This window comes from Perca fluviatilis, chromosome 8, assembly GCF_010015445.1.
Source record: "Perca fluviatilis chromosome 8, GENO_Pfluv_1.0, whole genome shotgun sequence".
NCBI lineage: Eukaryota > Metazoa > Chordata > Actinopteri > Perciformes > Percidae > Perca > Perca fluviatilis.
The window spans coordinates 15,219,318-15,232,140 of record NC_053119.1 but is presented as its reverse complement, the minus strand read 5'-3'; the positions used below and the strand labels follow the sequence as shown (position 1 = coordinate 15,232,140).

The 12,823-nt window shown below is 41.4% G+C and overlaps 1 protein-coding gene across 3 annotated transcripts in view; it reads left to right on the top strand.

The window, feature by feature from the left end:
* ptprq (protein tyrosine phosphatase receptor type Q) overlaps positions 1 to 12,391 on the top strand; it is a 42,064-nt gene extending 29,673 nt beyond the window's left edge. For 2 of the 3 annotated variants that reach the window (XM_039808522.1, XM_039808524.1), the window contains exons 39-59: positions 60 to 431; positions 1,612 to 1,721; positions 1,923 to 2,109; positions 2,284 to 2,522; positions 2,880 to 2,949; positions 3,290 to 3,448; positions 3,684 to 3,966; positions 4,107 to 4,180; positions 4,815 to 4,914; positions 5,140 to 5,268; positions 6,089 to 6,133; positions 7,094 to 7,120; positions 7,320 to 7,401; positions 8,093 to 8,183; positions 8,349 to 8,425; positions 8,733 to 8,867; positions 9,120 to 9,245; positions 9,704 to 9,849; positions 9,995 to 10,130; positions 11,570 to 11,693; positions 11,779 to 12,391. In XM_039808522.1, the coding sequence (XP_039664456.1) occupies positions 60 to 431; positions 1,612 to 1,721; positions 1,923 to 2,109; positions 2,284 to 2,522; positions 2,880 to 2,949; positions 3,290 to 3,448; positions 3,684 to 3,966; positions 4,107 to 4,180; positions 4,815 to 4,914; positions 5,140 to 5,268; positions 6,089 to 6,133; positions 7,094 to 7,120; positions 7,320 to 7,401; positions 8,093 to 8,183; positions 8,349 to 8,425; positions 8,733 to 8,867; positions 9,120 to 9,245; positions 9,704 to 9,849; positions 9,995 to 10,130; positions 11,570 to 11,693; positions 11,779 to 11,816 (2,750 nt within the window). In that variant the 3' untranslated portion in view covers positions 11,817 to 12,391. The remainder of the gene's footprint in view (positions 1 to 59; positions 432 to 1,611; positions 1,722 to 1,922; positions 2,110 to 2,283; positions 2,523 to 2,879; positions 2,950 to 3,289; positions 3,449 to 3,683; positions 3,967 to 4,106; positions 4,181 to 4,814; positions 4,915 to 5,139; positions 5,269 to 6,088; positions 6,134 to 7,093; positions 7,121 to 7,319; positions 7,402 to 8,092; positions 8,184 to 8,348; positions 8,426 to 8,732; positions 8,868 to 9,119; positions 9,246 to 9,703; positions 9,850 to 9,994; positions 10,131 to 11,569; positions 11,694 to 11,778) is intronic. The other variant, XM_039808523.1, reaches the window with a different exon arrangement.
* Positions 12,392 to 12,823: the final 432 nt, after the last annotated feature.

Sequence of the window (12,823 nt, the reverse complement as noted above, 5' to 3'; positions counted from 1 at the left end):
CTAATATACAGTAATACAGAATGAATACTTAATTATATCCTCTTTGTTTCCCTTAACAGCCCCAGCTGCCCCTCGCTTCCTTACCATCTCTCAGGTCACACCTAACAATGTGACACTACAGTGGGCTCCACCGCTTTCCATTCCAGGCCTGCTGAAAGAGTACCACGTCATTGCAGAGCTGCTTTCAACTGTTTGTGAACCAAACACACTAACTACTGCACAGCCGCCCCCAGAGGATGAACTGACCTCAGACTGCGTGGACTCTAATGTCACAGTGTCAGTGAATGCTTCGGACGGCATTGAAAAGAACCACAGTGTCACACTCCAATCCCTGGCTAAGTACAGATACTACCGCTTCAAAGTGGCTGCTGTGACCAACGCCGGAGTTGGAGAATATACACACTGGAACTACGCACGGACCCTGGCTGGAAGTAAGAAGGTCACAGTGACGATATGACATTTTTGTGTTGCCAGGAGAGACCTGGCAATTAGTCAGGACCTCAGGATTAATATTTAACTAATAAATCTGTGATTTTCCCCCCAGGTATTCTAGTAAAAATGATACAGACTGACTCATTTGAATTAGGGCTGGGCGATATGGAGAAAATCAAATATCACGATATTTTTGACCAAATACCTCAATATCAATACCGCAACGATGTTGTAGTGACTATTGGTGCTTTCACAAAATATTTACACAATGAGATTTTTGATAAATAATCATCAGTAATGTGGATATAATGACTAAGTGGGTAAAGGCAAATTTACAACAGTCTGGTAAGTTCAGAAAATTACATAACTTTACTATAATGCAGCCTTTAAAACCAGGAAAAGACACCACTTATGCCATATTACGATATTACGATATCCAAAATCTAAGACGATATTTAGTCTCATATCACGATATTGATACAGTATCGATATATTGCCCAGCTCTAATTTGAATCCTATCTAGAATCCTGTTTCATTGGACTTCATTGTCTTTGGACTGTGGCATCTCCTTCACAAGACCTAAACAAACTTAAATTGTTGTCTTGTTATCATAGAAAATCTTTACTTCTTTACATGCTATAGTATTATAGCCAGTTATAGCATCATAATAATGAACATATAATAACCTGGTGTTTTGAGTTTTTCAGAGGTTCACATTGTCATAGCACTGTACAGCTTTTTCTCATTTTGAGCAATGTTATTATTCTTATTAATAGTAGTAGTAGTATTCTTACAATAAAAAAGCTGGCAGTATAATGCATAGATAGAATTATAGAATTTGCAATGAATGACAGGGAAAAACAGATTACAGGAATGGGTTTGATAGTAAATCAGTAGGGAATTATATGATGTATCATTTCAGTTAAAACATACTAAAATAAAATAAGCTGCAGATCACCAGCCCTGTCCACAGCAATACATCACTTCACAACTAATTAACAGTACAAGCACATCCACAACTGTACAGAAAACAGAGGCAAAAGACATTTTAGAGGCCACAAGACTACGTATAAAGAAAAGTGAAAACATGGTCCAGGCTTACATTCAAAGAGGCTTTTTGATTTTTTAATTTAGTAGCACATCGTAAGCATTCTGTGTTTCTCTTATCTCCTTCCTCAGACCCTGATGACCCTCCCCGTGACCTGAAAGTGACCCCCACCTCCAAAGGCCTTCACATTGCATGGGACGCTCCAGCTGTTCTCTCTGGACCGACGTCGTATCTTGTGCAGGTCACCTCATTGACTTTACAGACACATAAAAATATGAACATGTCACTAAGATGTTCTCAAGAGTTATGTTGGTCCGAATTTTTAACATAATGGTGTGGTAAAATATGAAACGATTCTAAATTAAAAAATGTGAAATTACTCCAACTCTGCTCATCCACATACAAGCATTTAATCTGTCCTTGAACTATCCTGTTGAACCAGGTGGATGGTCCTGGTTTGAACATATCAACAGTCCGAGCTCCAGGAGAGTTGACGACTGTCGTCGTGTCTAACTTGACTGCTTTCACTCGTTACTTGGTGACTATCACTGCCTTCATTGGTCCATTGAAGCATGCTGCCAGCCAGGGGAAAGCCATCGGGCCTATTGAATTTCAAACGCTGGAGGAGGGTATGTGGAAATGTACATATTGGGAGCACCTAGCTGCTGCCCACCTGTAAATATAACCAAATATATATTATCAATTCTCTCTTGTAGATGTAGAGGACTGAGTAGTGGCCATGTAAATGCAACAGTCTAAAACCAAATTTTTTACACACTGTATCATATTTACTCTGTCCCCAGAGCCCAAAGACCCTCCCAAGAACGTGGTTGTATCAGTTATCCCAGAGGAAGTGAACCGTGTGAAGGTGACTTTCTTCCCTCCAGAGGAGCCCAATGGAAACATTACTGCATACTTTGTATACGTCTATGAAAAGGAACAACTGGTCAAGAACATCAGCCTTAATATTACCCAAAGAGACCAAGACATGCTGACTGCTGTCATAGAGGGCCTAAAAGGAGGACATAGCTACAGCATACAGGTGAAGAACACACACACATTACACACACAGGGGGCAGTGGTGGCCTAAAGGGCATTACCACCACTGAGGTGCCCTTGAGCAAGGCCCTTAACCCCAACCGCTCCAGTGGAGCTGCTCAGTGGCCACTGGAGCACTGGGCAGCTTGCAGGTCTGAATGTGTGTAACTGTGCGAATGTGATCAGGGTATTCCTGCAAAAGAGAGGCTTCCTCTCAGTGAAACTTCCCTGAATAAATACAGTTAAAAAAAAACTACCAGTTTAACCTTGTTCAAAGCGTTCTTTTCTTTTCTTTAACTCATTCTGTGCTTGTCCCTCTTTCTACTGTCTCACCTTCGTTCTTCTTTTTGTCGGTTTGTAGATTTCAGCAAAGAACGGGGCTGGTAGGAGCCCACCCAGCCCACATGTCCAGATAACTACAGGGATCAAAGGTACAAGGTCCTCTTTTTGTGAGTGCTCTGCACTGCTCTATAGTGTTTTTCCTTTCCTTGTTGCAGCAGTGCAGGATGGATGTGAGACAGAGAATTGCCACTGCACAGTATCATTGCCTGTTCTGACACAGCAAATGTAATTCAGCAATATTGTGTATTGATGATGTAGAGGACTGAGTAGTCGCCATGTAAATGCAACAGTCTAAAACCAAATTTTTACACACTGTATTCTTTACAACAACCTGTGTGTGTGTGTGTGTGTGTGTGTGTGTGTGTGTGTGTGTGTGTGTGTGTGTGTGTGTGTGTGTGTGTGTGTGTGTGTGTGTGGCGTGTATTCCAGCCCCAGCCAAGCCAACCCAAAGACCCCAGGCATTGCTGGGCCATGGAGGGGTTGCCATGGTAACCCACAGGAGTATCACCATCCACATGCCTGCTTGTTTCTATAGTGACGACAATGGACCAATCACAAAAATTCAGGTCATCGTGGCCGAGTCAGGGGGTATGACTCTTCAAAAACATTGACATCCGTCACTTTTAGTAGAATACACTTGGGTATCGGTCTTGTATGTGCTTTAAGCCTCAAGTAGAATCTTGTTTTACACTATGTCACTCTGTCCTAAGCTCACAAAAGACAAAATGTATGCAAAAGCCAAAGGGCTTAACGTCAGCAGAAATTTGACTCAGTCCCCGTGCAATCTCTTCGCCCTCTAACTGACTTATTCATCCTGTCACAGTGAAGGACATGCAGAACCTGACCAACTGGAAGAATGCATTTTTTGATCGTCCTGCCCCTTACCTGACGGACAAGGGGTTCCCCAACCCGTCATGTGATTTGGGAGACGGGGCGTTGCCCACAGACGCACATTTCAGAGGTGGTCGCAGTGTGTCTAGAGGTGGCTGGCCCTCGGTGAGGAAAAATCACACTACGTACGTGATCGGAGAGAACGATGACTGTGTAAAGGAGAACAATACTGATCATTTCTGCAATGGACCTCTGAAGCCAAAAACGGTCTATGTGTGAGTGCACCACACACACGCACGCACGCACACACAAACACACACACACTCACACACACACAGAACAACTTCAACATTTTTGTGTGTAACATGTTTTATAATAATCTAATGCTGACACTGGACTGTTCCTTATTTACCAGGTTTAGGTTCAGAGCCACTAACATCAATGGCCAGTACACAGACTCTGAGTACTCGGAGCATGTCAGAACTGCAGGTATTTATATTATATATTCTCTTAAAGGTCCCATGGCATGAAAATGTAACTTTATGAGGTTTTTTAACATTAATATGCGTTCCCCCAGCCTGCCTATGGTCCCCCAGTGGCTAGAAATGGTGATAGGTGTAAACCGAGCCCTGGGTATCCTGCTCTGCCTTTGAGAAAATGAAAGCTCAGATGGGCCGATCTGGAATCTTGCTCCTTATGAGGTCATAAGGAGCAAGGTTACCTCCCCTTTCTCTGCTTTGCCCGCCCAGAGAATTTGGCCCACCCATGAGAGAGAGACATCATGGCTTTCAAACGAGCAAAGTGGCAGTTGGTCAAGACCACACCCCCACTCTCTACCTTGCCCCCTCTCTCCTCCTCAATAGCTACAGACACAGAAATGGCACATCCTAAGGAAAGCTCATTGTGGGACTGGCTCTAGTGGCTGTAATTCTGCACCAAGGCTGAATTTCGGGAAAGAAACTTATTATTTTTTATTTATACTTATTTTATATAGGCCTATATAAAAGCATCCAAACAGCACCATGTCATGGGATCTTTAATCAAATAAAAAACATAAATCCTGTATAGCCCTGTTTGTGTTGTTTTTGTGTAATGTTGTCACCTCCTCTCCCTCTCTCTGTAGTGGATGGGCTGTTGACCAGAGATGAGCAAATCATTCTGGGTGTTCTGCTCTCCTTCTTCTTGGCTGTATTGCTCATCATCATCATCTGTGGCTCCGTCAAGTAAGATGGCAACAGGCACTCAATCATTTGCCAACATTCATACATTTACCAAAACTCTGCATTGATTGGAATTTAGTATTAATGCACAAAAATACCCTGTGCAAATGCCAGTTTAAATGTTAGTACTTTGCATTGTATAATTAGTAATAAATCAGTTTCCTTTTTTATTCATTTTAATTCTGTATTTACCTTGTTATTAACTAATGTCTTTGATTGATATGTCAGGATCCATCAGCGCAAAAAGGAGGGTGGGACTTATTCACCCAGGGAGGCGGAGATCATAGAGACCAAGTGTAAACTGGATCAGCTGATCGCTGTGGCAGATCTGGAGCTGAAACAAGAGAAGCTCAACCGGTTAGTCTGTGTGTTTAGTTTTAATCCAAAGTGTCACTTCACCAAATACAACACGCATTTTTGGCAGCTGAAACAGAGTGCACACTAATTGAGTTCAGGCTTGATTTAGCTGCTCCAGACGAGAGTTTAAATTTAAGTCAACAAAATGTCTTTGCTGCAGCCAACTTGATGTACGCTCCTGTCAGCGCAAAATCTTCTAGTGTTGTAGAGTTTGTGCAGAAAATAGAAGCAGCAGCACTATGAAACAACACAGCATCCTTGTGACTTTTTAGTTTACCTTCAGTTCTCTGCAGAGTCATCCTGTCTGCATCTCTCCAACCATCCTCTCATACAAATTCAGCGTCAAGCCCTTTTGTTTTTCTTCTTTGGCACAAACAAGTGCACAGACAATAAGTGCTGCAAGCTGGTGGGAATGAAAGTCAAATTCAGTGTTAGTTTTGGTATATCAAGGTCACTGATGGCTGAAATGAGGCGAGAAACTACAGCATAGAAAAGCTTTTAACATGAGTAGTACCCAAACTTGTTTTTATATTTTTATTTGCCAATAAAGATAGACATCAGCATTGAAACAACCATTAGGTATATGCTTTCTAAACACCTTACTTTCTTATATTGCTGTCCACTCATTTTAGATGTCAAAAAAAGCAAAGATTTTAGATTTTTCACAGTTGCATGTTGGGAAAAGGTTTAGGGGGGTTTTTTGCTTTTTAATTTTTTTTTTTTACAAGTGACGCAAAAGCGTTCCTTGACTGCATTACAACACTTGCATTGCCTCGCCTTGGCTTTGTTTTTCTCTCACTGAGCACTTTTCTCTCACCAGGTATTCTTCCTTCTTCTTTAGGCGGAAAGAGATTTATGTGATCCAGTAAGTTTTGATCTGTGTGCCACATTTTGGTGTTGTGCTTTGTTTGCATGTTGTACTCCACCTTTCATTTACGTGGGGCGGCTGTGGCTCAGGTTACTGATCGTAAGGTTGGTGGTTCAATCCCTGGTCCTGCAGTTCCATGCTGAAGTGTCCTTGGGCAAGACACTGAACCCCTAATTGCTCCCGATGCTGCGCTATCGGAGCGTAAATGTGTATGAATGTTTATCTGATGAGCAGGTGGCACCTTGTATGGCAGCCTCAGCCACAGTGTATGAATGTGTGTGAATGGTTCCTGTATTATGTTAAAGGGCTTTCAGTAGTCGTTAAGACTAGAAAAGTGCTATATAAATACAGGCCATTTACATTTACCATTATGTGTGCTTGCGCCATTGTCATGTTAACCATTAAGGTTTAAATCATTAATCCGTGTTGCTTGGTAAACCTTTGGTGGAGGTCAACAGTCGAGTGAATTAGTGACATAAGCGTTTCAGCCTTCTCCTTTTCCTCCTCCATCACTGGCAGGGATTGCAGAGCTGTGCCGACACTACTCTTCTTGAGACCATTTTAATTTGTTTACCCACTCACTATCTCCAAATTGCTTGGAAGACTTAGCTGCCTTAGAGGGCACACGTGGTAAGCTTTATCAATAGCTATGGATCTGCACAGCTACAAGTCTTCAGTAATGCAAAGAAACATCAGCCACAGGGGAATAACCACACGCCTAGTTCAAGTTTACTGATGTTCACATATTTCTTTAGAATGAAACATCAAAGTCAGTGTTTAATCAAAGTGAATTTGATAAAAAATGGTAAAACTTAATTTGCTTTAACATACAATGCAAGATACTCTCTGAACTGAGGATCGGTTCAGTTGTCATGGACAGAAATACCACCGTGTGGTTTGTCATTCTTTAGTTCATTTGTTTATTTTGGTTGATGTTTGCTGTCTATTTTTATTCAGGCTGCTCAGCTACAGGAAATCACTCAAGTAAGTCATCCTGCCTAAATAATGTGAATATACACACAATAGTTGCAGCATAGATCAGCATGTTTTGTATGGCTCAGTATTTAGTATGTTTTTATCCTAAAATAAACTTACAGCAAGTAGCATATTGTTGGAGAGTTTTGGAGAGAGTTTTTCTCCGTTCTTCACATTCAGTGTATTTCTCTTCTTACCTTTCTGTCAGGCCTGTCAACAAAAAGTCTTTTCTGCAGCACGTAGAGGATCTGTGTGCCAATGACAATTCCAAGTTCCAAGAGGAGTTTGCTGTAAGTGTTCGCCTACTGGACCTGTGTTTATCAAACTTCAAAGAGTGTAGAAATACATGAATTGGGATGAAAGAATAGAAAATCACCTGGAATTGACAAATAAAAAATTGGAGCATAAAGGACAGTCTGCTGTTTGAAAAAAAAAAAGATAAGAAGAATTTACTGTAGACAGTGAAGATGCATGGAAAGTGATTGCAAACAAAATCAATGCTAGTTTTCTTTTTTTTTTTACCTTTTTCCTGTTTTTTTGTACCTCTCACAAATGCAAAACAGAGGTATAACATCCTATCAAATAAGCATTTGGAGATAAAATCTTACAAGGGCTGTAAATAGTTAGCTAAAACTACCCTATTCTAAATAATACATGCTGCTTTATTTTTTATTATTCATGACCAATGAGATATAGTCATAAAAGATACATGTGAGAAGGTGCATGACCCAATGATGTTGACCCCAACAGGTTATTCTTAACCAACTTAGAGACTTCTGGTGCTCTCTTAATTTTAATAGTATTTTTAAGGTTGGAAGAAATGTGATAAATAACTTTGAAGTAGGTGTAACAGACATTTTACTTTTATATTTCACTTAAATCCATAATGTTTGTATTTTTAAAAATATGGGTCCTCCTGACCCTTAACCCCATGTATGTGTGTTTATGCGAATACTGATGTATTACATATTGTCTCTTCAGGAGCTTCCAAAACTGCTGCAGGACCTGGCCACCACAGACGCTGACCTGCCCTGGAACAAATCCAAAAACCGCTTCCCTAACATCAAACCTTGTAAGTGGTCAGGCTGAAAATTAGCTTTCCAGAGTTATGATACCTACAGTATACCAAAACTATGTATGTTATCTCTAACATTAACTGCATATGGATTTCACAACTGCATGCAACAGCTGCATTTCACATGTTTCTACCATACTCTTCTCACTAAACCATGTCTAGACAACAACAACCGAGTGAAACTGCTGTCAGAACCGGGCACTGCGGGCTCTGACTACATCAACGCCAGCTTTGTCTCAGTGAGTACCAGCTATCAGCTGCTATAAGCCCAGTCATTAACATGGAGGGTCGAGCTCACTTGAGTCATAATCAGGTTGTGAAAGTAGCTGTGCAGGCATGAGGCACATTTGTTGCAATTAGAGGAGTTTGTTCTAGATATTTCCCTGTCCTCTTCTGATTCTGTCAGATAAATAGATAACAAGCAAGCGTATTCATTTGTGAGCGAGTGAATAATGTTGATTTATAATTTCAGCAGGTCTGTATGTTCCTGGAGTGATTTTTGTGCTTGCAGATATAAACCTCTACCTTTCTTTTTCTGTTCTCTAGGGCTACCTTTGTCCCAATGAGTTCATAGCCACCCAAGGTCCTCTGCCTGGCACAGTGGCTGACTTCTGGAGGATGATCTGGGAAACGGGAACGCACACCATCGCCATGCTCACGCAGTGTTACGAGAAAGGCAGAGTGCGTCATGAGAGATTTGCCACTGTTGTGAAATAGCATTCAAAGGACAGTCCAGAGGGCTCATTTCGGGCTCCCTTACAACTCTGTCACAAGGAAGGTTACAGTATATCTGCTGCAAAGATCTGTGTGTGTGTGTGTGTGTGTGTGTGTGTGTGTGTGTGTGTGTGTGTGTGTGTGTGTGTGTGTGTGTGTGTGTGTGTGTGTGTGTGTGTGTGTGTGTGTGTGTGTGTGTGTGCGCATGTGTGATTTCAGATTCGGTGTCACAAGTACTGGCCAGAGGACAATAAGCCAATGTCAGTGTTTAGCGACATTCTCATCTCAAAAGTGTCAGAGGAAGTCCTTCCTGACTGGACTGTCCGAACCCTAAAAGTGGAAAAGGTAACTTTCATACACACACACAAACACACACCACACACATACACACACTGTGAAACACCAGAAAGACTAATTTGACATATTTCCATCTAACTGAATAATGTAACCCAAATAAAATGTGAGTTACTGTAGGTGCCCTTTATTCTGAAGGAAATGGGCTACCAGATGCTTTACAGGCAAGCCACTTAAAGGAGTAGTTTTAAGTAACATTTTGAGAAATTCACTTTTACGCTCTCTTATCGAGAATTAGATGAGAAGATGGCTACCACAGAGGGGTATCAATCTTGTCATTAAACTCGCTGTTAGTGTATTTTCTCAAAATGTCGAACTATTCCTTTAGGAACTATGCTGTGTAGTGAGTTATATGTTCCACCTCTGGAAAACATAAAACCTTTTGCTGAGTACATTTTATCTATATTTAAATGAATGTCTTTTTTTCTTTTTGAAATTCCTCTGTGTAGCACGGGCACTATATTCTGGTTCGCCACTTCAACTACACATCGTGGCCTGAGCACGGAGTCCCAGAGTCCTGCAGCACTCTCATTAAGTTTGTCAAAGCTGTCCGAGCCCACAGGCACGACAACACCACTATAGTGGTCCACTGCAGGTACTGTGGCACGTCAGCGGTGGGGTACTGACACTGCATACACTAGAGCAAGGTCCTTAAAAGTAAAGTGCACTAAGTACTTTCTTCTGTTTTTGGTGACTAAATGGAGATTCATCAACAAAATCCATCTCTCATTGTTCCTCAGTGCTGGTGTGGGCAGAACAGGTGTGTTTATCGCTCTCGACCACCTCATTCAGCACATCAGAGATCATGACTTTGTGGATATTTATGGTCTGGTGGCTGAACTGCGCAGCGAGAGGATGTGTATGGTACAGAATCTGGTGAGTTCACATCAAATACATTATTTATACATTTATTCCTGTGGTTAGATTTCACAACCCAGAGAGAATAAATAAAAGACAATAAAGTGGTATTATACAGTAGGTTGTCTTAAGTTGTTCCAGTAGACTTAATCATCATCAAAGATCCACAAATGGCGGTGTAGTCCTTCTTTTTTACTTCATGTTCTGCTGTGATCTCATCCCCCTGAGGAAACATTTGGTAAATTCTTGTTTTGACAAAGGGAAGAATCTGGCAGTGGATTAAAGACATATGCTGAGCAGGATCCCCCCCCTCTTGAAACAGCATGAACCTATCCTAAAATTACCCTATTCCATTATTACTTACGGAGCAATGGTGTGTGTCAGTGTCTGCAGGGACCCTCTGCCTAGTGCCTGTTCTTCTCCTCAGTATTATTTTATTATTTCTAGATATTCTGTACATTTCTTTTGGCAGTAAAGTTTGAGCCTGCAGTTCCTGCTGCTTGATTCTTCGAGACAGCAGTGTTCAGTTCAGAGCCTCGGCGTAAAGAGGCCATCATTCAGATCAATTATTTTATAACCTCACATATGTTATTGATGAGCTATTGGAGCACAGTGCCAGTGCAGACACCTTTAAACAAGCTCACATTTTAATCCTATAACACTTATGTTGAAGTGAAAACAAAGGCAAATGTCACTCACTCGACCGCGTGGTTGGGCCAGCAAGGTTATGTCTGCTCAGGGCCTCTTCTCGAGTCAACAGCCGTGCACTGAGCTCAGTTGGTTTCAGTTCATTTAGTTTAACAAATAGATGCAGAAACTGAACCAAAATCCTTCAGGGATGAAGGTTATTATTTATTGTCCACCAAGGTCCCATCGAAAGAGTTGCGCTGTGCATTCATCTGAATGCATTCACTCTCAAGCGTCCATATCTCTCCACTCAGCCAGAGAAGCACACTAATGAGCATGCTTTATGGGCCAAAAAAGCCTTTTTCAGCATATGCGCCAGTGAGAAACCTTTATTTGAATGACTCGGGAAGCTATCTTGAAACATGGTATCCAGTTTTCTTACTGTAATACATCCATGATTGTGGCAGCTGCAGCTGCAATGTCACTACCGCTATGTCGTCTAGGTTTGAGTCATCAAATTATTTTTTTGTTTTCTTCTTTTCAAGCAAGTTGGAAATAAATCTGCACATCAGCTCTGATAGGTTTGTGCCCTGAAAGTGAGAAAAAAAAGCCTTGCATCAAGTGACATCATTTTGATTTGCATTTAAGAGATCCACATTGCAAACTTCACGTGTTTTTTCCACTATTTTGTAAAGAGAACATTGGCATTTGCCATTTTTATTATATTTTTTTGTCTTTATCAGACAGAAGATGATAGAGAGCAAACAGGGCTCATTGTGTGTGTGTGTGTGTGTGTGTGTGTGTGTGTGTGTGTTTTGTGTGTGCTTCAGGCCCAGTATATCTTCCTGCACCAAAGTACGCTGGAACTTCTAAACAATAAAGGCAACAGCCAGTCAATCTGGTTTGTTAGCTATTCTGCTCTGGAGAAGATGGACTCCCTGGAAGCCATGGAAGGTAGACAACAACATATAAAACACACTCAAATAAACACACTCCCCACAGCACAGTGCTGACTACACACATTTGTACTGGTCTTCAGGTGATGTTGAGCTGGAATGGGAAGAAACCACTATGTAAAGACTGACTGAGGAACACCTTTGCCTGGTGGTGAGGGACACTTGTTGGGAGGCGACCTGTGCACAGAGTCTGGACTGGACTGCCTCCACCTCACAAGGTTAGAGGGAGAAGCAGAAGAAACAGGAAGCGAACAGCACAGTTTGAACTGAACGATCTGTCAGTCGACTAAGACTTTGTTGCTCCATTTCAACCCACTTCGCAGCACAGTCATCCCTTTAATGAACCTCTTGTCCACTTGTTTTCAAAGAGAGTGAGAGAAACAAAAGGGAGACAGGGAGAAAGAATTTCAGAAACAACAGGAAGAAAAGAGCGAGGCAATGAGCTGACTGTGAGAGCTCTATCCTATCTGTAAGACTACAGGTACTTTGCACAAATGGATGTCACTGTGTATTGTATTCATTGTATTACGTTGATATCATTTATGTTTTTGTAAGATAATTTATTCGGCCAAAATGTTGTTTTTTTTTCTTTCAGTCTCTTTGTAATTCTGACTATGTCGAAGTGTTGACAGCATTTCCTTTTTGTTTATCCTTTCTTCAAGAGTGATTTGCAAAATAAAAGCAACTTGCATTTTTTCTGGCCTTAACACTTAAAGCTAAAACACTTTCCTATGAGACTCTTGCATCAAATGTAGCCATTTTGTCGTTGCAATATGAAATTGGAAATTATCAACTTGCTCCTTTCATTATTTAGAGGATAGACTCAGTCAGCACCCACGGAAAATTAGGTACTCTTAATCATGCGTGCGCGCGCACACACACACACACACGTGCAGACTCACTACAACACAACTTGACATTCCACAAGTACAAGTCAGATTCAATATTGTTTTTTCGTCCATTAATGAATGAGTTCAGACCGGCTGGGCTGGGAGGACACAGGAACACCTATGACTGATTTCCCATAAGCTCCTTCATTCCACCGTCCTCCTCACACACCTGGAGCACATTCATTCATTAGAGAGGCTGGGAGTGCTACAGACGCAGACATTGTGGAGACGATTCTGG